Here is a 24,289-nt window from a genome sequence, read left to right on the forward strand (position 1 = left end):
AAGGAAGTGCCAGAACATTACCCTGTTTGGCTGAAAACAAGTTATACAGCAGCAGAAATTGGTTCTCTTGCGCTGTTACAGACCATCCCGACCCCAAATTAGCAATGTAGGAGACATGAAAGCCACCATGGTAAATATACAAAATTGAAAAATATCTATAGGCATGAATTTCTGTATAGCAATAGTGCCTGCTTTCCCCCAGTGTCCTTTTCTCAGGGAAATCAAGTTGTACAAAAGGGATAATTCATTGCCTCACAGAGACATTTTGAGGCTTAAGTGATGTCTGCAATACATTAGGAAATGCTATCATGGAAAATGTTTGGGATGTTCTTCAGTGACAGGAGCACCAGTGTCTCTAATTAATGTACTTCAAGGAAAACTCGGAAGCAACATATGGAGAGACAACTGAACTCAGAGTGCTTATTTCTGATTCTTTGTTTTTATTGTAAAGATAAAAGCATGCTGTTTGTTTCTTAGGATTTCATCTGCTATTGCTTCCTTTCCGTTCTCTGTGTCTTATTCCACACAAATGACATCATCTGCAGCGATTTTTAAAGTTTTGCAGCAGATGCTGGGCTTTGGAAGTTTTAATGAGTCATGCAGAGATGGCATTGCGCAGCTCAGGTTTCTCTTCTGTAGCAGCAGAGATGTGCTTGCTGGGCCGACTGACTTTTAAAAGGTAAAAAAAAAAAAAAAGAAAAGAAAAGAAAAAGAGGTCTCCAAAGATCAGGCTCGTGTAAGAACAGCAAACTTGCAATCAAATATGGGCATTTAGAAACATTTTCTGCTACTGTAGTTGCATGTTCACTGCGCCCTGGGTAGGGCAGCTCAGGCTGCGAGATGAGCGGTGCCGGGCATGCAGTGCCCCCTGCACTGACTGCTGCAATAAACCAGAGCAGCTAACAAAATGCTGCAAGTAGAATGGCTGAATCTTTGATGCCTGAATCAAAAAGTATTCCCTTTCACACCCAAACTGAGTTACATGCTGATTAGTATTCAAGACATCAGACAAACTCTTTGAGGGCACTCCTGAAGATTCATAATAAATCTGCAAGCTGTAGCTATGTTTTTGCAAACTGAGTAAAATTGTACATGCTGCTCTTGTGCACGTTACTCTTTAAATGCATAGCTGTCTCACCGTTAAAGGCTCAGAGAACTCAAGCATTGCAGGAACTGTATGGGGTGTACCAGCAATTCTTTTCTAAACACAGGTTGCCGCACAAGCCACCAGCACAGCAAGCTCTCCGAGAAGTATGGCTGTGAATCCCGAGTCACCCTCGAAGATGTGCACTATAAAGCCATGTGAGCACGTACTTTTTTTAGAGTTTCACTGCTCTGAAATCGCAGACTGATTTTGTCTATGGGATACATGATCGCTGACATATAAACAAACATTGCAGAACATCTGCTTTGTTTACGTATGGGTACAAATACATATTGAAGCTCTGCATGAGCTAGTTTACACCAACTTCCAAATGAACTTAATGAGACAACATTTCACAATTTTCAGTTTTCCTCCCACCTATGTGTATGATATCTCACATCTGAGACCTGAGTTCTTACAGATTAAATTTTCAGTGCAGTGTTTGTTTCCTAATCCTTCTGTATTTTTAAGGCAAAAAATCCCAGTAGCAGTTCTAGCTAACCTGTTTCCACTTTTAACCAGTTTTTCTTCTGTTGTGTTGCCTACCTGTTCCAAGCTTTGCAAAGACAATATTTTCTATATCACATTCACTGAGAGATTTGAAATTAGTATTGGGTCACTTTTATTCTCATACACCTTTCCTTATGAAATTCTGTTCTTGTAAATTTTATTAGCTAGAAGGTGGACAGACATAGAGAAACCCTTCTCTATCTGAAGCAACAAATTACCGTAGTGTTTTATTGCCTGCCTCTGAAAGTTGCTATCCTCCTTGAGCAGCAACTCCGTAACACAAAATCTCCCAGCGCATCGCATGCGGTTTGATTGTAGGATCTTTTAAATTGCTAAACACTGCAAATATGACCCAGCGTACTTTAGGGAACTTCCATTAGAAAACCCAGAGTTATCAGTAACCAACACGTATCACAGTAAAGTAATAGCAACATCACATTATTTCCTAATCTATTTAATATATCTTAGAAAAGCATTGCTATATGACAAGCAGTGATAAGCATAGACTTCAGCGGAAAACACCCTGTTTTTAAAGACTATTACTTCAACTGGCAGCAAGATTGAGTTAAAAAATAGATTAAATTCTTGATTTAAAAAAAAAATGTTTTGTTATTTTGAAATTTTAATCTCTTTTCGAAAAATCAAGGTCTAGTTTAAACACTGTGATCAGAAAAATCAAAAATGCTGTGATGGAAGATGATCCAATGAAGACTCTTCAGTGAAAATCTGTGCCTCTACTTTTTTCCTTCAAGTCTTCTGCCTTTAAAACCATAAAATACCTTCAGCACCAACAGCAAAACAAGAACCACTAAGACCAACAGTGCTACCAGGATTGCTAGCACGTGTGTCATTGCCTTGCCTTACCCTTCAAATGTAAACGTTCATGGGATGTGAGAAAAGTCCAGGAAGAATCTCATTTATATGCGCAATCCCAGTGTTGCTCACAAGAGATACAACAATGCAATCGTGGCCATAAAAGCTGTAGAACATTTAAAGGACAAGATGGAGAAGGTGTGCATGTAATTAGGACAGCATCAGACTCTGTATAAAGATTTAACATCCGGCTTGTCGGGGAGATTTGGTGGCATCTAAAGAAGATGCAATAAATGAAAAGAATGAAATGTTGGATTTAATCAAAGAACATGTGAGAACACATGAAGGTAAAGTTGATTCTGGTAAGGTATATTTTCACTTCCATCATTAGGTAAAAAGAAATGACTCCATGGCTAAAGTCAGCAATCACCACAGAATCAATAGGTCCCTAAGCCCACACAAATGCAGCCATGTATTTCCCCAGAATAATAACTAATACTGATAATTTTTAAATAATACTTCAATCCACTACATAATCACTATAATGTAGTGGGAATTGTGTTTCTTAACAAAAGTGTTGGTGCTTTGTGCAGCATTTACTGACATGTTAATAAAAAACAGACTTCTATTGAGTTCTATCTGCCTAATAGAGAAAAATGTTCATCTTAATTAGGAAAATCTTCACAGAGAAACAAAAATGCAGATACTACTGGGCTGCAGGGAATAAATCTAGGACACTTCGGAACAACTGGTGTTTTACCAAGGAATGGAAGAGTGAATGCAGTGAGTGTAAACCCCAAAACAGTTGTTACAAGTCCAATGATTGACCACAAATAGCAATAGAGTTTGAGGTTTTAAGTGTTTTATAATGAAAAATCTATTTATTTCATTAAGGTTTCATGCTTTAGACCCTTGTTTTTTCAGGTAATAAAGCAGTCTTAGCTGACAATGAAACTATTTAAGCCCTCTTTGAATTAAGATGGACAAATCCATTAACATTTTTGAAGGGATTACTTTATAAAAAGAAAGAGTGGAAGTGCCAAGCACTAGTTCAAGAAAGATCCACAGTAAAGCACTTGAAAAATGGTCACTATATAAGACACAAATTTGAGGGTTTGCTCTGACACTCTCAGGCAATGGAGAACTTTCGCTGACTTTATCAGTGTAACAGATGAGGCTACATCGTCATGACAAAAACTGCCTAAAAATGTAAACTACATTTTGTCCTTAAAATGTTTAAACAAGCTAATGTTCCCTAACTCTGTTCATTTTCCTTTCAAAGCAAAATGAACTTTCCCTCATCTTCCAGAGTTTTTAGACAAAGCATGCTAATATAAAGCATGGATGAGAAGTACTTCCTAAGTCTAAGATCTAACTTTGAGCTAAGTTCAGTGTCACTGTTCCCAACTTCCCAATTAAAAACTGCTTTCTGCAAATGTTATTTAACACTGGCTAAGACTTTATATTTTCTCTGAATGGCCCTGATAGGGAAAGCAGTATGTCTATGTAAGCAAGTGCAAAAGTGAAAATAGCATTACTGTGTTATTTTATTCAAGCCAACATCCAGAAACACAGGATAAAACTCTGGCGATCTGGCCACTGACAGCTTTGCTATCTCAATTCACAGAGAACATCAACAGACTATAGAAGTTGCAGCTACCTGAGTCTCAGAGAATGTAATTTCATTTATTCATTTCAGTGACATTTTTACTAGACTACAGTTTTGCATAGATTAGTCAGACACATCAAAAACCACATATTAACTGAGGTGAAGCTGTGATGACTGCAGTTGTCTAACAGTGTCAATTTGAATTTCAGATGAATATAATTTGTTAGCTCTAAATGACAGAGATATAATATAGATCTCATATATCACCGAAGTAATAAATAATTAGTGTGCAGAACTGCGTAAAATAGCGGTTGAGCACACCTCCAGATTTTGAATCTTTATGTAGAAGCCAATGATCAGGATGATCCATCTTTCTGCCTCAGATGATAAACCAGCTTTCTCACAACCCAACATGTAGCGCCAAGTGGCACAGAGGAAACTGAGAGCTTCTGGAGGTGAAGCACAACAGCAATTTCATTTCCTCAGAATTGTCCGAGATACTAACAAAAATCCTTCAGAAAGAGCAATCTGATTGCAAAAGTGGCTCACTGGACATACCTCATGTAGACATGCTTGTGTAGATAATAATCTCAATAAAATGTTACATTTAACTGAGTTGTTTGGGAATGGGATGGGTGTTCTTAGAGGTAAGACAGCACATGCAATTTTCTAGCCAACTGGCTGGCTTTCAGCACATTATTTCAGGTCTCTTAATGGGATTTTTGGGGGATCAGAATACATCTCCTGGGCAAAGCTTATCAGGCTCTTTGCAGGTAGTTATTTATAAGAAGTGTTACCACAGACGCCAGGTGAAACTGTGCATGGAGTGGTATCAGCACATGCCTTAGTGGCTGTTTGCTGAGGCTCACTGTACTCCACAGGCAGTGGCAGAGCAGCGGTCCGATCACACCACCAGCCTGAGAGGGGATGTGGAGCGGTGCCATCAGAGGCACTGCTTGGACGCACTGTGCTGAGAGGTGAGCCTGAGATGTTTGTAGAATAAACACGAATGGAGTCTGAAATCTGGATGACGTTAGAGTGTCTCACCAATATTAGCACAGATTTATTTTATCATTGCCTTTTGAAAGTGACTTTTAACGCAGTCTGTTTTCTAAATGATCCTTAAAAGACACTCCCTTCTTCCTCATCACCTTCACCTAAGGCAATAACATCCAGTAGCACTGATCTATTTGCTGCTAGTTTTCATTAATTTTACCCTCCCTAAGGGTGGTGCAGCTTTGGTGCCAGCTAATTAAAACCTATTTAGGGCTGTTCAGTGCACTTTATCAGACCAGAATTAGCTCTGCTGCTTTAATGAAGACTACAGTTTTCTCTGTTATTATCGTTTAAATGTTGTTATATCATCTTGTGTTATATTCCTTATGCATGGCAAAGATAAAGATGTCTTTAGAACCACTTACCTGGATTGAGGTACACACAAAGATGCCACATTTAGTGATTGCCTCATGTTTCCTGACATTCTTTCACTTGACTCAATGCATACCATATACCCAAACATCAGTGAAATACTGGGAGAAGTTGCCAAGTTTATGCTCCCTCTAGGGAAGCACCAAGTAAAATGCATTAATGAAAAATTGTCAATGTCTGGTAATGAATATTATTTATGTACAACAATTATTCAAAGTGGATAAGCATTCACCGCCTTGAACTCATTGCTTCACTAATGAAGACTCTCAGAAAGAACATATGTCCCTCAGATTCATAACACTGCATGCAAGGTTAATTCACCAGCATGGATAACCCGTATCTCAGTATATTCTGTACTGTTGTAGAATAAAGAAGATGCTTCATTCTGAGTTAAATCAACTTGTCTGCTGGAACTTCTTTAGGGACAATTCCTGTTTCTTCCATGAACCTGTAAAAAACTACCTGTCAATAGCAAAGCTGTGGGGTTTGAACCTGCACTCACAGAAGTCAGGGATGAAGCTCCCATGTCAGCAGGAGTGCAGGACCAGAGCTTTTTGTGCAGTAGAGAAGTGAATAAAGCACACACCTGTTAGCTGCTTCCAAAAATATCCTTTAAAACTTGAGCACTACTGAAACCACTTATAAGTCCCACTAATTACCTGACAATATAGTACACCAAAGAGTAGAAATAGAAAACTCATTAAAGGCTTGACAGACTAGAAATCTGTTGTAATTTTACTATGCCTTAGTAGCATACACTGTACATAAGGACAGTATTTTAGGATTAAACTAAAACAGACGTGATTACAATCCACTCAGTACATTTTAGAATATGAGTTGAACTTGGTTTCCTTCCAGAATTTTTGCTGGGAACATGCTGAAGCAGACCTCTGTTCAAACTAATACTGCGAGCAAGAGTTGATGCTTCTCTGAGGAACAGAAGGAATATTTGGCTGAGGAACTTGATTCTGTCTCAGTATCATAATAGTCTGGCACAACGTGTGAAACTATTTTCCTCACCCCCAAATCTCTTGTGCTGTGCCTTTACTGCTTCCACAACTGGCGTATACCTCTAAGAGCATCATGACCCTCCCTGGAAACAGCAGAAGGGCTGTGAATTGAAGATGTTGCAGAAAATGAAACAGCTTCCAAGCTGAGGTCCCCTGATTAGCAGGGAGCTGCAGGATGTTTTCTAGCGATAGAGAAGGTGTTGGCTGGTGACACATTGATTGTACCTCTTGTTTCGGGCTTACAAGTGCATAAATGATGCCACTTAGCATTTGATGTGGAAAAGTAGGACTAAAAATGAAAGTAACAGTAGATACAAGGATGTTATCTGATCGCCACTGTGAGAAGTGGTTTTTTTTCACGGTGTTAAAGGGAAGCCCTCACATACACAGTGTGATGTGGATCATGAGGCAGTCTATCTACAATTCACCCCTGTTCACAATGTGAAACTTCTAGTTTCAGAAAGAAATTGGGGCACTGACATCAGGCTACTCAAGAACTTTGTTCATAAGTACTGGGAGAAGTTCAATCTGCCTTTGACATGGAAAGAAGCATTTGTATTGTGTTAGTTGGGTAATAATAAATCTTTGTGATGTGTTAATTTGTTGACGAGGAATGCATTAGGCTGGAGCTGAGGGTACTTTGACATTGGATGATGAGATTTTTGATAGGCTATACTAAGGTACCCATTACACTGGGCTGGTCTCAAAATAAGGTTTTAATGAAGTATTGTAAAGTCACTGCCACCTGACAGACTATTAATATGGAAGAGGCATAAATATAAACAAATTTATGTTTATGCAATAATGTACCCATGATCATATTTAGCTTAATTAACAGGTAAACTGGATTGCTTGGATTATTAAAGAGGGGTTTGAAGAATGGATCTTGTGTATTTTCTCTATTAACCTCTGTTTATACATAAGCTTTTTCAGCTAAACCCAAGAAGCCATGACAACCTTGACACCTTTATGGTGTATAGGAGCCCCCTCCAACTCCTGAATCACAGCAGCCACATGTGTGTGGTGAACAAGCTGAGGGGGAAAATCTTCCCCATATTTCAATGCTTTTTTAAAAAGGCAAAATCAAGTCTAATCAAGTCTAGACAGTTTGATAACAAAGGGAATCAAGGACGTCTGAGAGAACAAGCTCTTTTACTGCAACAGCTAAGTCAAAAGTATAGACTAAATTTAACTAGTTGAGAGTATCTGTATTGTTAGTTTGGTCAAAATAGCTACAGCCCTGCACAACTGCAAATTCATGATGTGCAAATTAAAAGACAAATATTGAGGCACAACATTGGTCTGGAAATTCCTTTCTAGCTAGCTCCAGAGAGTATGAGGAAGAGGTCCACTTCCACGCCAAAACATGGAGCATCAGATTTTTTGTTGGTCAGTTATGAAATCATGCAATTTGTGGTCTTAATTCCACAGATACAAATTCAACTCTGAAAATGTTAGCCAAAACTTTGGCCGTCATGCTTTCATCTCCTTATAGCCCTTACTTGAGCAGCATAAACACACATTCTCACACAGGGTGAATACAATTTCAGCATCATTCTGGTAAAAGCCTTCTTCTGTTATAGTATCACTGATAATCCATTTTCAGCAAGAAATACAAATAATACACAACCCTGAGGTTTGTGTTTGAAGTAAAGCTACAGTGAGTATCAACAGAGATGAAAATACAATATCTAGAGTTATCCTGAGGTTGTGCACTTGGAAATGTTGTTTGTGTAGGATTATCCTCTTCAAATAAAATGTCAATTTAATCAATAGTAAATTGAGCTGAAAACAACACACAGCTTTGAAAACATTTCAGGAAGACATCCAATATTTTTGGGACTCAAGCCAACAGAAATGGAAAGAACAGAAGGTAGCGTAGGTGGGGTAAATGGGGCCTAGCTGCTGCCTCATCAAGTGCTTATAACAGTCAAAACCATATAACAATCCATTAAAAACATATCTTGGGACTCATTTAGTAGCTAGCATCCAGCATGGCCTTCTCTCATGTATCTTTTGTCAAACATTATAATTGCTCTTCACAACTAGGACTTACCGGTCTTTTCCTGTCTCCTTCTTGAACACTGCATCACAGTAACTCATGCGCTTTTCTGTTGTCACATAGATTTTGGCAGCTGGGTAGCTGTCAACAGTTTTCTTCAGCATGTTGTACACAATGCCATTTCCATCCTTCCTCATGTTTCGGAAAGGTCCCCAGATCACATAAACAGTGCTGTTGGTTTCTTTGAAAAAGTACTCGGGATTCTTGAGTAGGAGAGGCACGCTCGTGTGAGAGACCACTCTTATGGTTGTCCTCTTCCCAACGTCCTCCTCGTAGCCCTTTGTGGGAGCATTGTTCATCCTCCATATGCACGAGGACTTGTCTATCTCAGCTCCCACCTTCTGGCCAGCCATCTGTCCTGAGTTTGAAACAATGGCACAGAGATCACAGTCTAGTTGTAGAGGCTGGAAGAAATAAAACAAAAATATATAGAAGTCCTTCTCTGTAAAGCATGGAGACAGAAAATTCAGTTAATAGAAAGATGAGCACAGTCAATCCCCTTGTGCTAGAGCTGGTGGAAAACCCTGCTGCTTCAAAGTTCTAAATGCAATCCTTTTCAGTGAAATAGGTGGCAGCTGTAATCTTCTCCTTTGTTCTCCACCTTTCAAAGTCAACTAGAAAAATAATAATTTATTTTTCTCTCTAAACATTACTTTTTCCCCTAGAATACAATGAAAGAAAGCAGAAGCAGAGAACAATACTTAGATCAAGGCCTTTTTCTCTCTTAACAAGATGTCAGCAACAGGAAAAATGTACAGAAAAAGTAATGTTGGGAATTTACCTATACACTGACTCTGGTTATGTGTCTGAATGAATAGTTCCCAAGTTTGTGACAGAAACACGAACCACAACTCTTAACAAACAATCTGTAGTATGGAAACCCTGCAGTTGGAAAGAGGATGTAGACACAGGAGTATGGTGTGCTGTCCAGAGAACAGCTATGACCCATGAAAAAGAGGATGTTTTATGTTTAAATTGCATTGTATGAAAACTTTGGATAGAAATATATATATATATATTAAAAAAAATAAAAATAAAAAAAAAATAAAAAAGCTAGATCCATCCATAAAAGCTACAGAAGATGGTCCAGGCAACATATTGTCTGCAATTCTTTGAATTTTTTTGTACGGTCACAGACTTGATCTTCTGTGCTGCTCTTGACTGGAAGCCAGTTACTTCAATTAAATGTTTGTTAGGAATAATTCCTTTAATGTTCTTCTGACATTTAGTTTGATGAGACACTAGGTGCTCTTCTGACCAGCCTTGTGGTTATTTTCCTTCAAAATCACACTTCTTTTAGCTGATGTGGATAACATCCCAGCTAGATTTGACTGCTGTAAACTTAGGATCTGGTGGCTGACAAAACATCAGCTTTCTTTGGTAATGGTGTATTGCGTAAGGACGAGAAATACACATCTCAAGAGGGCCAAATTATAACAGAGAAAATATCAAATATCTGGATGACAATCATTATACTTTACAAAGGTGTGCCCTGAAAAACTTCTACAATAAATTTCACAGTTGCAACATTTTGATTTCTCTGTTGTGATTGGCTTGATTTCTCTGTGTGAGTGGTTCCTGAGAATGTTCTTTCCTCACTTCTTCAGGAGTTAAGGATGCCCGACTGCATGCAAAAGCGTGGGCAATGTTTCCTTTACAGAACACCATGTATTTTTCATAGCTGTTGTAGTTTTAGAGAGCTGTCCTGCCTAGCTCCCTGACAGCAGGGCTGAAGTCCCAGGAGGTACAGCTGAACACAACAGTCTCTCTGTTTACTGCTTAGTTACAGAAATCCTCTCTGAGATACATTATGAGGACATGGCTGGGTGACCTAAACAAATCCATAAGCATAACTCACATCCTAACATGAAGTGAATTGTTAAAGTCCCAGTAGATTAATTTATAGCTTTCAGGGTGAACTTTCAAACTAACAAATGCTGAATATGAAACTGCTACATAGGAAAAGTCAGTTTGGTCAAGAATCTGGTCCCATTTAAATCTGTCTCAACCTCGGTGTTTTTTCACATTATTCTTTCTTCTCCATTAAAATAGAGCTGCTCTCTTAAATCTGGAATTGTTTGATTTTCTGACCTTAGCTAGAAATGCATTACACATTTTCTATTCACTGAGTGAAACTGTTCTGCTTGAATAAACTGAGTACACTCACTCCTGCAATTGTGTCCCCCACTTTTCCAACTCTTTTGTTGTGATTCATTTATCTTGTTCCAATTTATAAAGCACTTTCATAATATCGAATGCCTGCACTAGGTCAACATATAATCTGCTCTTCTTCAATAGAGGTGGAAGCTTAACCCCTCCCAGCCCTACCTCAGAACAAGTATTTGTACAATGTAGAGAAATTTTAGATGCCCTAATATGCATATTTCCCAAGAGAGAACCCAGAAGGAGTTAAAAGACTGACTGACACCCACGACAGACATCGCACTGATTGCAGCACCTTTCACTGAATTCAGTACCTTTTTGCATCATATTTTCTGCAGTATATGGGAAAGCACACAGCAGTATTAATTTGTTAACCCCCATATGGAGACAGCCTCGCAGCTTGCGGTCTTGGTTAATAACTGCTACAGATAAAAGGGGCACTTTCAATAATCCACACACCTCAGCTTTCTCATTTCCCTCATTTAACATGAAACTCCTGTTTGTTATTACACCCCATCTCTGATATGGCTGTCCCATCACTTTGAGACTCATGAACTGCTCAAATGTAGTTCCTCTGCCACGGGGCTCCTATAGGATCCCAGGCACAGGGATTTGGGTGCCCAGAGGGGCCAAAACTGGGAAGCACCTGGGTAGCTGTGGTTGCTACTTTTGCTACTAAACTAGGACACATTTGGTGGCTCCTGACAACATCTGAGGAGCTACAGAGATCTGCAGTTGTCCCCCTTCACCCCTCTGAGGTTCCTCTGTGCCTCGCACCCTTCACCTGTATACGGATTTTTGGTTGCAAGGTTTCTCATGATAGCCCTAACCTGTATCAGAAACGATCACTTTTCTATTTAAATTGCTGCTTTGTTTGTGTTAAGGATGAACAGAAGCAGAGAGCCAATTCTTGCACAAAGAAACCGGAATACAGAGATATGGAAACTGAGAATCAGAGAAAACGAGCCTCACTGGTGATCTATTTTGTAGTTACCAGGAACTGGTTACAGGTGTCCATATTGCAAACACCAGGATAGCAATTAAATGCTAACTCAGCAGCAGCCTTATCAGAGAAGCCAAAAGATGAGTCTGGCAGGCAGTGCAGGCTATTCTCTTGCCCTCAGAGGCAGTTTAGCGGCAACGGGGCTGAGAAAGACTGGCAGGAACATGCAAACCCGCGCTGTTACTCCTTAGGCTCTTTAAACCGAGAACAGCAGTTAAAGGTTTACCTGTACCTTTCACAAGATCTTCGCTCACTTGCAAGGTAGATGATCAGCTAAAGAAAAAGAGATAAAGAACTTTTCTTCTCTATGTATTTAGACAGCTACTTCACCTCTAGACACCATGTTGTCTGGCCTAGTATCCTTGATAAGCTCCTTTTGCTCCTCAGAAATTATTCATGTTGTGAATAAGAAGGACGCAGAACTCCTCAGCAGAGCAGCTGGGCGTGATTCTGACAAATTGTCCCATCTTTTTCCTGAGTGATATATTGTAACTGTTGAGGAGCACTTATATTTTAATCAGTAAAGAAAATGAAATGTCTGACCTTTCCATTTCCTGCGCAAGCTTACAGACAATAGAAAAGATAATTAAAACTGTGAGTTAGGACTTGCAAAACAGTGCTGCATCTCTAGCAAAGAGAAATAGCTGAGTAATAAAGGTCACTTATCAAACAGCTCTAGTTATTAAATCTTTGCATTTAGCACTGAAGTGGCTTCACAGAATCAAAGGTCAAATCATTAAATAACAAAAACAGACAGAATTAGAAAAGGTCACAAAACACGATTCTGTTCCACAGAGGATTTTGATATTTGGAATTTGGTTACTTTCCAATCTGAACACCCCCTGCCCCCAACCATTTCAAGTCTCCACCGTGTGAAAGACATTCCAGCCACGGAACCTTTTGTATGGGTGAGTTTCCCAACAGCACAAACCCTGGTGCATCAAGCTCCCCAGCCACGGCCCCACGGGGCTGCTGAAGACCAAAGGGGCCATGACTTCAAGGGACATCTTTCAGACATCCTGGCAAAACCTTCAGCACAACCCGTCTGCTTTCTGGAGGTCGGTGGAGCCTGACAGCACAATGTCTTGACAGAGCATTCCCACGCCAAGCTGCCATCTTCACCAACGCTGTCTGATTCTTTTCACTTGGACCAAATCTAGCTCTGGACCTAAGCAGATGTAATTCACACTAATGAAAAGCTGAATTCCTCCGGAGAGTGCCTGGAGCTGTGGGCACTGCAGAGCTCACCCCAACCCACCAACCCCGCTTCGCTCTGCGAATCCCACAACTAATCACAGCGATAGTTAGGAAATTCTGATTAAACTTTCCCAATTGTTACTTTAACAATATGATTGTAATTTTGTAAATTGGACGCAATGCCCATTCACTACATAATGAGGCAATTATTAGCAGCTCACCACATATTAATTTGCTCCTTTAATGTTGAAACAAATGAGATCTTTTCTTGTAATCATCCTATTTGAGTGAATTCTAACAAAGCCGATTGAACAAAGCTCCAGAGAGACTTTCTTTATTTCAATGCCATTTATTCTCCTACTCTTCTTGGACGTCTTTAGAGTTTCAGAGAATACAACATTTATAATGATGCCAACAGGGAATAGATTTTGCGTTTATTCTTCATGATGTTCTTTTGAGGTCTTTCAAATGAAAGGTACGAGAGAGGCATTAACCATCCAGCACTGTTTTTATTGTTTTTTTTCTATTTTACAAGCAAAAAATGTATTTTATTTTTTTTCTGTGTTTCAGTAATGATAAACCAAGCTGGTTTTATCCACACTTACCCACTTTTTTCAGACCTTTAATTGACATGAAAGACTTGCCAGGCTTCTCTAAGTGAAAATTCAGCACAATCAAAGAAAAGAAAGATAGTGCCATAGTGCCATGTTTTCTTGTGTGGACACCACACAGGTCCGATTACCCTGAGTTTGTGGTTACCTCCTCCTGTGGAAGTGCTTTTTTCATACTCATATGGTTGCTTTTGGTCCCAGCCACCAGCATCACATCTCAGCAAACATCTCTGTCTTCATAAAATTTAATGCAAAGATTTCATAAAGATTGTAACATTTTGATATTATTTTGAAATAAGCCCTATGCCTACACCCATCCCATTTCCAAATAAATAGAATATGATCTGCCTCTTCATACGGCTGTTCCTGTGACTCAGGTGCCTGGTCTATTTTACTTAGATGATTGTCACTGATACATACTTAAGTGCTAGCAGGAAGTTTTTATTTAAATTGAATGAATTGGAAGGGAACCCATAGGAGCCACATAATGAGACTAATCTTGCAGTAAGGACTGAATAAATAAACTTCACTGAAATTCTTTCCATATACACTGACCCCGTTGTTAGAGAACTGCTAGTCCTTGATTTGCAGCTCATGTTGCAGCTCTCTAAAAGGTTTGGTATCAGTCCTTCTCTTGAACAGGTACCCTGTGCATTCCTGATGTCAGTGGTAAAGAGACAGAAAAGGGAAGGAAGCTTGAACGTTGTGCAGAGGTTTAAACTTGCATGCCAGAATTTCCAGCACTATCTGAACTTTCATTCAGCAAATGCAGTTTTGAAACATTTTAGCTTGCTGTCTCATGGAAAGGGAAAAAAAAAAGAAAAAAGAAAAACCACTTCTAAACATGAACCACAGTGCGAAGTGATGCAGTGTCATCTTTCTCACTTTGAAGACAGCTCCTGTTACTCCATGCCAGCTCGTACCTTTTTCAAGATATAGCAGAGCAAATGCTCACCAGAATGTTGTTGATTTTGCTGCTGCTATTGGGAACAATACAGGCAGCTTTGAAACAAGGCAAGAATCAAGTACAGCTCAAATATCTGAGAACTGAAAAATAAACGCCTCAAGAAAATGTGAGAAAACTCTGAGTAGCAACAGGGTCAAGCATATGACCTACAAAGAAGAAATCAGAAAAGTCGATCTTCTTGTGTATTTTTCTCTATTCTAAAATGAAGGATAATGCTCTTGATAATCCCATAGAATAAACTTCCGGTAAATATAGGTCCTGGTTGATCAAAATATTTTAACTTTCTAAATGTTTAAATCATATTTAAATAGCTCTCTAACATTGAATTTAAATTCTTCTTCAGTTGAAAATTTTGCTATGTTTTGGAAAAGTTACAGCACGGCAGTTTATGCTAACACAGCAATCCAGCTCATTTTTTCCCTCCTTCCCAATTCCCAACCGAAACTTCATTGAAAGAGGCACCTTTTAAATAAGTTTAGACTAGTATTTTCTTGTGGAAAAAATAAACGACTGAGAAATTTCTGATAGTGCTATTGGCAAGAAAAGGCTCAAAAATAGAGACAGGGCAGAGAGTAATTAAAGAACATTAGAAACTGTTTTGTCCCACTGTGGAGGGTTAATGAAGGAAGGAAGCTGCCAGAGTCAGTGTTTCAAGTGCAAGGACTGAGCCAGCAAAGACGAAGCCCTGGAAGCCTGATGGCCAGCAGGCCTGGGGACTGCCGGCACAGAGAGAGAGGCAAGTGAAGAAAGTTTTGCCCTAAGGCATTGCCTGAAGGATGTGAGAAGCATCCTTCTGGTCCTGCGGAAGCCCCCTTTTAGTTCATGGCTCAGGTGCTTGGTAGACTCTCCTCTCCTGATATACGATGGCAGGAAGGATGTGCTCTTATTAACAGAAACGAATACTTTGCAAAAGGGAAAGGAAATAAATAGAAGTAGGATGCCAAAAGAGAAGATACAAGAGGGAAAAAAAAAAAAAAAAAAAAAAAAAAAAACTCAGAGAAGTGAAACAGGCTATGGAAAGGTCGAATATAAATTAGTGTTTGAAAGAGAGAGATGTATGGGCACAGAGGATTTGGGGAAAAGTAAAATACCAATCCATAGCCGGTGAGATAACCCATGGTGTTTGGGAATGAAAACTAGCACAAAAGAAGATCCCAAACCACGTAAAGATATTTGTTAACATAGACACTAACTTTTGTGAAGAAAGCTTTATCAGACATGTCAATCAAACACCTCAGCATTAGGCAGAGAAGAGCTGTCTTCCTTTAAACTGCAGCTGCTCAGGCAGAGAACAGATGGGGACAGACACAGTCATCCCAGCATCCAGTGCTACAGCTTGGAGGTAACCAGAAACCCTGACAGCAGTAGACATACAGATGTCTACAGTTCCAGATCCACCTAATTAACACCTCTGCATCCAGGGGCGGGGGGGGAATAAATCTTGTTTGGTATAGAAAATATCATGATAAAAATAAAAACAGGCACAAGAACATAATTGGAAATGTTCGTGTCAAGCATTTGAGGATCGAATGCCTGAATTTTATGGGGGGAGGCATCCTCCTTTACGCCCACTCTATGCAGCAAGTTGACACAATAGGCACTAAAATAACATTTACTCTGAAAATTATCCTATGAAAAATATATATTTCCCAGTTTCTCAAATATTATCCAGGAAAAACAAACTCTATCGATTCCAGAGTACCCCTAATTTCATTCCAGTGGTCTAGCTGATGACCATAAATAACCATTATGTTTGTCACACTCCATCTATCACTCATTTGCAAATATACAGCCTTTGAAATACCATGGCTTTGTAATAGTTCAAAAGCCGGGAATTCTTCCAAACAAATGCCACTTGCTGAATGCTGAGTACAATAAGACATTTATCTTCACATCTGCCACGTTGCTCACTTGCGCTCATTAGCACTTCATGACTCTTGAATTTTGTGCACAAAAACATTACTGGAAACATACTATTTAAACCAGACACTGCCCAAAGAACTTCATAAACAACTCCAAACACCACCAGATAGTTTTGACTACAGCACTTTTATCTCTGCCTTGTAAAACTGTATTTGCAGAAGTACGGTCAAAGAATACTTGTTACCAGCAAGTTACTGGGATCATAATTTTTAGGTTTACTTTTATCTTTGCCAATCCCCCATTTATATTTTATTTCTTTTCTGGTTTTTGTGTGTAGCAATATGGAAGATAAAATGTGTCTTCTCTATACAGGCATATTTGCTCAGCAAACAATACAAAACACAAGAAGGTAAAATGTCATTTACAGCTCAAGGAGACATAAAAGGGGGAAGATACCCTTAGCTGGATGGACTGAACAGTGAGTGAATCACGCTGTAAAGGACAAAACCAGCTTCTACATCCAGCACCGTGTATGGCAGCAGAGCACAGGTAGCCTAATCCTTCCCTACAGAGGGGACTTCAGAACGACGACCTTGAAAACAACCACGGCCAAAAGGACTCTCTCCACCAAAGATGTTTTTTGGTTTTTGGTTTTGTTTTCTGCATACAATGGCAAGTTGCTGTGCAAAAAACAGAGAGAATTCTTCACTCTGACGTTGCCCACCATAAAGCTATGTCTAAGGTATTCTTTGTCACGTATACAAAATATTGGTGAGAACGGGAGACGCGATTTCTCTGTAACCACTGACTTTAATTTGTATTTATTACAAATACCCACAGATGGCGGTAAAGTATATAATGTATACAGTAGATTTGTTCCAAGTTTTCTTTCTCTAATAACCTCCTACTATCAGCTTTCACCATTAATCATAGGCCATTATCTAGGAACTTACTTGGCTAAATTAAAGATGCAGGAATGGCTGTTAGGCCCCCAGTCTAAATACCTTTGAAATATGTATACTCAAATTATGGGACTTCTAAATCCAAGTTTTCATCCTATTTCAGGACAATTTATTTGGGATCTGGTATGGGAAAATGATATCAAGGTAAGCAGTAAAAACTGTCAGGAAAAAATAAAAAAAAAAAAAAAAAAAAAAACCTAGCTTGTATTCCCATATTCCTTATATACATATATTTTTTTTTTAATTTTTTTTGCATGAATATCAACCTAACAGGCTGGAAGCCTAACCTCTAATTTACTCCAGTTCCATGCTGTCTAGACCTATTATTTAATTTTCTCTCTCTTGGTGGTCTATCTATCAAATTATTTGTATGCATGGAAGAAAAGTGATAAGCTAAAATGCTAATTATCCATTTTTCTGAAATTAAAAAAAAAAAAAAACATCCATGCCAGGAATAACAATCAGGTTTATTACAATAGCATTAAAAGCAGTAGCATTTTTAATTTGACAAAATAAGCCTTAAGAAGCTGAGTCCACTGTTTTTAATTGCAGGATGTCTTATCTAAAAAAGAATACATGCATGCTTCTGGCCACATTCATTTCTTTTCACTTCATTGGTATATTGGGAGCATTTGCTGTACCACGTTATGACTGTCAGCTTTACAAATGTTTAAAAACTTCTGTAGAAATGCCATTTCAGGCTAAAACTTCTTTTACAAGGTCCTAGTCCAAAAAAATTAAATTGTTTTAAATATCTTTTTAATTTATTTAAATCACTTTAATTGCAGAAAGATACAAGCTTACATTTCCATTTTTCAGACATCTGAACTTTCAAACACTACAGCATCGGGCTCTAGGACAGAAATTTAAACTGCATTGGAGGGTTCTGCTTAAATAATTAGGAAGATTTATTTTAAGGTCTTCTAAGTCATTAACGGAAACTGTTGGAGCATAGCTGCATTTTAAAAACTTTGATGCTAAAGGTCTGTTTCAAATGAAAAATCTGTTGCAAACATATTCTCTTCTGATTGCTTTTACACAACTGACCCGGTGCATATGTCCACTAACCATATTTCATCTGTGCAGATTCCACTGCAGGCACTAGTGTGTATCACGGAGTGACATCACCCACCACAACCCTGTAAACACTTTCAGCTGGGAACTACCAGGTTAAATGACCTGCAAATAATTCAGACATCAGTCTTTGTTGGTTCTCCTTCCTCATGGAGCCCGATGGCGCAGCTTCTGCTACCAGCATATTCCCCACCGCCCCCTCCCTTACAGGGCGGTGCTGCAGGAAAGCCCCGGCCACGCTGAGCTGCCCCAGCTCGCCGGGTCAGAGGGCTGTGCCGGTCACAGAGCAGCGAGGCCTGAGGAAGTGCTGCAGAACGCATACGCACAAGTCACGTGGTAAGTTATGAGGCGAGGCATGCTAGTAGCAATTGCAGAATAAAATATTACTTACAAAAATGAAACTAATAAACTCTATCAATCTTTTTTTCCACTACATAGGCTGGCCTGACAGGGACACAGTTGCAAGGGATAAACAACATTAGCTCCAAAGCAGATAGTTTTCATCTTACAGCTCTTCCACTTACAATTTAAAAATTTTAAGAGAGAAATTTAGTTCTTTGTATGTCTTAAGGACAAGACTACTCATTACCACTGTAACACAGCTATACGCCAGTTTCTAGGAAAATCCATGGCTCATTCATGGCCTTCATTACAGTGAAAAGCAAAACTCCCCCTGCCATCATTGGAGCCATTATATCACCTGATGGCTGCATTTTTGGAATGAGAAATTTAGGTTCTCAGTTCATAGATGAAACAGCTTTCTATCTGTAAACAGAGAAACAGCAAGGAAACTTCTCATGTGACACGTCTGTTTGGGGTGAGAATCCATAGAGGACTGGTGAGAATCCATAGAGGACTGGGCTCAGCAAGACATCCTCTGCTCCAAAGAACAAATTTATACATTGGACCATGATGAAAGACCTGAGGAAAGCACGTTCTGTGCCATTACCAAGAATATGGCACGGCTTCTTAGCCTGGGCAGCAGCAGACACCTCTCAGCTATGATTCTGATTCCACCTGTGGAAAGGACAAATGCTATTCTCTTGATGTAGGCTATCTGTTCACAAAGCCAGCCGTCTTTGTATGTGGGCAAGCACACAAACGTTTTGTACAATATAGGCTTATCTGATGACTATCAGTATGATTTTACCCCAGAGTCAATTTCTGAGATGGAGACCTAGGAGGCCATGTTCACTTCCTGATCTCACTGGCATCAGATGGGTTAAGCCAGATTCTACATTTCAACCCTGCCTCTGAGTGCACAAGGTCTGTGTGTGGGTTTGCTTTTTTAAACATCTGTTGACTTTAAGGAAGCTTGTGATTCCTTGTGCTTCCAAGGACTGTAATGACAGTAGAATCTTTACTGTTTGATAACTTGAAAAGCGATCATAAAGGTGAACACCAAATCTCATCAGCTGCTCTGCAGCTCCAACTGATAGATACAGCACGGAGCATGATGGTTCTGACAAAGCAGATTCATGGGAACAGAAATAAGGATGGAAAGTCAGTGTCCTCTGATGGTATCCACCTGCTGACCACTTTGGTTTGTTGGCACCATGAATACATGTCAGCTGACGGCCTTGTGTTTTACACAGCATGGGGAGAGAACAGAAGACTGACCACTACCTCCTACAGCAAATGGGTCGTGCCTCCCCTTCTCTCCTTCGAGCAGGATGCTGCTCTGTGTTACAGGCTCTGGCGTACCTTTGGCTCACAACTGCACATTGGCAACTGGAGGTGCTAAGGTCCTCTAAGAAAGTCTGAGAGACTATACTACGCAGCTAAGTAAAAAAATCCATTCCTCTGAAGTCATCACATGGTTATAAAATAATCAACCAAAAAAAATGTCATTATAGACTACAGCTGGTGTTGAGCAAAAAAAGCCCAGCAATGAACCTTAGCTGGCATAAAAATAACACTTCTTCATTTCCATGAAGAGCGTATATCAGAAAACTTTTTTTTTAATTATGTTAGTTTAACGTTCTCTTGTCTGTTTAATGACTTTGAAGATAAGGCGTATATATATTTCCACAAATATATAAACAAGACTAAAAGCAGTAACAGAGGTGTATGTGGAGGGTTTAGATGATGTATTAAATTCATTATAAGGAAATATTTACAAAGCAAACGTGAAAGCTTTGGCATCTTTTCTCTCATATCAGAGTCATATCAGTGTAGAGTTACAGATGCAGTAGGAAGAAAAATGTGTGTGCTTGTGTTCAGCTAGCTCATCACGTGTGGTCTCAGCTATGCACCAATATCCCTTATTGTTAGAAAGGACCAGGGGAGATGAACTGAGGAAAGAATACCGATGGGCTACGTACGTCAGAAAGATCACTGTTTTAGCAAAGGTACCTTCGTAGCAAAGAATGGTTAAACTTTAGAACAGGTGCTTAGAAAGACTGTGGAGTTTCCATCCCTAGAGATTTCTGAAGTTTGTTGAGGCAAAAACCTGACCTAACCTTGACGTTAGTCCTATTTAAGTAAGATGTTGGACAAGGTGAACTCTGGAAGTCACTTCCAACCCATTTTTCTCAATAATTCTGTAATTCTATCACTTTAACAGCCAAGTTGAAGATAGGTGGATTTCTATGAAAATGAAGGCACACATTTTTAATAGTGAGAAGTATTCATCACTGGGGAGAAGAAAAAAAAAGAAGAAGTAATTAGAGAAAACAATTTTCTTCTTTCTTGTCTGTTCTTGGTTGTTTCTATTGCCTATCACACACAAAATCAAATATAAAATACAACAGGAGAGAGAAACATTCCTAAGATGAAAATAGGATGATAAGATTTGATCTGCATATCGTATCACAGTCCTACACAGAACCTGCACCTAATAAGTCTTATTCCTGATTAAATATAATTAGGCATGGTTACAACCCTGGAACCCAGACTGAGCAAGGCTCCCAAGCACAAGTACACCCCACCAGTGCAGCACAGGGTACGGGCAGGCAGCACAGTGCCGTTTCCTTCCTGGCATGTATGAACCAGCTCCTAGGACTGCTAAACTGGGTGGTTTGAACAGTTCAGGTGCATTACTTCATTACTTCAGGAGATTTGTACAGACTACATTTTAGTTGAGCCTTCCTTCTAGTTCTCCCTAAGTCCTGTTAGCAATAGATATGAGGTGACATGGATCACTTCATGCCTCGAGACTGAGCCTGTGAATCCTTGTTACTGCTTCCAACTTATGAATGGTGGTGCCCCCCTAGCACTGGAACATGGCTGAGATGTAGAAGCGGTAGGTCAGTGGACTCTGAGGTTAGGAGAGGGGTAAAATAATTTTTTTTTTAAAATAAAAATAAAAAAAAAAAAAGGACAAATCTTTTCCAAAACAGAAGCCAAGAGTGCTGTCACGTGCCAATGATCACTGATCAGCAAGCTGTAGCTTCACGGCTGGAGGGCTGCAGAGATTGTAACGTGCAGGCTGAGATGGAGGGGAAGGAGTGGAAGAGGTACATTGCAAGAAATGCCCACTGCATTCTAGAAAAATGGGAAAACTCCCATACAATCAGATCTGCAAAGCTGCAACTACAATACACCAGAATTACAGTGGCTACGAAATGCAGGATGATGAAAACCAATTCTGAAAAAGTATATCACAAGTAAATGCTGTACTTATCCCCTCCCCTTGGAATAACTCCACTATAGTAGCAAAAACATCGCCTGTTCTGTCACAAGATCCTCACAAAAATCCTGCAGACCCTGTTTTTCAAAAGAGCAATAATGAAAAAATAAAGTCCTGTGGTGCTTTTCCTCTATCAGCCCTGTTTATGAATTCATAGCGCAGCATGAAGGTTATTAAAATCCCATATGTGAGAACCACACGCAGCACAAGGAGATATGAATTGGCATTCCGCAGCGATAATGCTATCTAATGGGCAAAACAAGTAGCATGGTTTCATTCTTATTCAGAGTACATTTGGAAAGGGCAGCGCATCTGGCTGCGGCTCGTGGGTAGGTAGCCATACACAAACCATTTCTTCTTCTCACCTGTTGATTAATAAGTTAAACGTAAAGAGCATGGTCGTTATCTTGTTAGGCCTTGATATTCCCCGGACACCCTTTTACTGACAAACCATTTGACATGGAGGGGATTAAATGCTGTTTGGGCTACCCAGACACAGTACCTATTAAACACATGGCTGTTTACTTCCACTTACTCGCATTTCAAATCAAAATGCAATTAACTGTGGAAATAACCAATACACCTCACAAATTAATTCCAGGGTTCTGCCCATCCAATAGTTTAATTATTTTCCAGAATTATTAATTTAATTCCCATTTTGTTGCTGAAGTAAAATAGTTAATGCTGTGCTTTATTTTGCTGCCAAAAACAATTTGGTCCTAGGTAGCACTGAGCTGTTTGGAGCACCATCAGTAGCTGGAAGAACTTCAGGGGAAAAATTAAAAAAAAAAGCAAAAAAAACTGTTTGGGAAGAAAGGTATATATATATATATATTAAATAATAATAATAATAATAATAATAATAATAAAACACCCTAACAAAGTATAGACAAACACAAGAAGTTTCCCCAGATTTCAAATGCTCTGAAACTTTTGTTGCAGGAAGAGCAACCCCCAGTCCCTGATTCTAAAAACCTTGACAAGTCAAATTTAATGTCGAATGTCCAAAACATCTACTTCAGGACGATGGTCAAAGGTTTGCAAGGCTGTTTCTGTCTCGCACAGACGATCAGTCAGCTGTCACAGTAAAATCACAGGTGTCTGATGGCAGTCATCACTAACAACAGAGATGGAAATCACTCCAGAACACGGAAGGCAGGGGCTGCCATGAAACAACATGAGACACAACCATCTTCTGGCAGGATTGAAATCCGCTTGGTTGCTCAGTATTGCAGCTCTTGCTGCAGAAAGCTTTCCTTACCCACAGCCCTGGGATCACATGCTGCTGCTCAGCCTCCCCCACTTGAACAATCATTGCAGAAATTCAGCAGTGGGATGATGCTGGGAAGTTTGTATTCAGATCTGATCTTTTTTTAATTTTAGGAGTGTTCAGACTCAAGATTCTCATTTATACCAAATTATACACTCTTTGAGCTGCACCTTCCAACCTTGTCACTATGTGATAGGCCCCATCACAATATTACACCATCTGCTTCTGCTGTTGGATACTTACATGCCTCAATCAACATCACTGTCAGGAATTATATCTATATCAATATTTTTCTGAGGCAAAGGAGGGAAGACAGTGAAAAGAAATTAAGTTTCAAAACTACAATGAAAAATCCTTATCCTCTAATGACTCCTGCCTTCTATGCACAAGAGAATTTGATTTAGGATTTGCTACCCCATTAGGATTAACAACATGCTTTGGAACAGGAACCACTCAATGAGAAGCACATTAAACATAACAATAACTTTCTGTGGCACGCCATTGCAAATAGAGATGGTTTGCCTTCCTATGACCCTCACAACTGAAGTATAGTTGGACATTTCACACCATTCCACAAACAAGAGCTCTTTGCTTGAATTCAGCATGCAAACATGAGACCAGTAGCTGAAAACTACAAGTTTTTGTTAGCAGCCAATTCCTTTCTGTTTGTTTTGGGGTTTGTTTGCTTCCCTTTTTTTCCAAAGGATGAGGAAAATAGATCTCAGGGGCAAGAGCTGGGCAATATTTTGGTTTGCAACTGAATACCAAGATGGGCTTTGTAGATGCCTCCACAATCTCATGAGCATTGCCTCATCACGTCACAAAAGTTTAAATTTCTTTTCAGAATTGGCCTTAGATATAGAGGAGGTGACTAATCCAAAACTGCGTACCCTTACAATCCCCACCACTTAGCACACAGCCTTAGACTTGCAAGTGTCTTCTGTCTCAGATTAAATCATTAACTTTGGTATT

At 39.4% G+C, this 24,289-nt stretch overlaps 1 protein-coding gene across 4 annotated transcripts in view; it reads right to left on the reverse strand.

Annotated features, from left to right (window-relative positions):
- ST6GALNAC3 (ST6 N-acetylgalactosaminide alpha-2,6-sialyltransferase 3) overlaps positions 1-24,289 on the reverse strand; it is a 228,180-nt gene that overhangs the window by 60,918 nt on the left and 142,973 nt on the right. For all 4 annotated transcript variants that reach the window (XM_035332981.1, XM_035332980.1, XM_035332982.1 and 1 more), the window contains exon 3: positions 8,571-8,980. In XM_035332981.1, the coding sequence (XP_035188872.1) occupies positions 8,571-8,980 (410 nt within the window). The remainder of the gene's footprint in view (positions 1-8,570; positions 8,981-24,289) is intronic.

Source organism: Oxyura jamaicensis, chromosome 8 (genome assembly GCF_011077185.1).
Source record: "Oxyura jamaicensis isolate SHBP4307 breed ruddy duck chromosome 8, BPBGC_Ojam_1.0, whole genome shotgun sequence".
NCBI lineage: Eukaryota > Metazoa > Chordata > Aves > Anseriformes > Anatidae > Oxyura > Oxyura jamaicensis.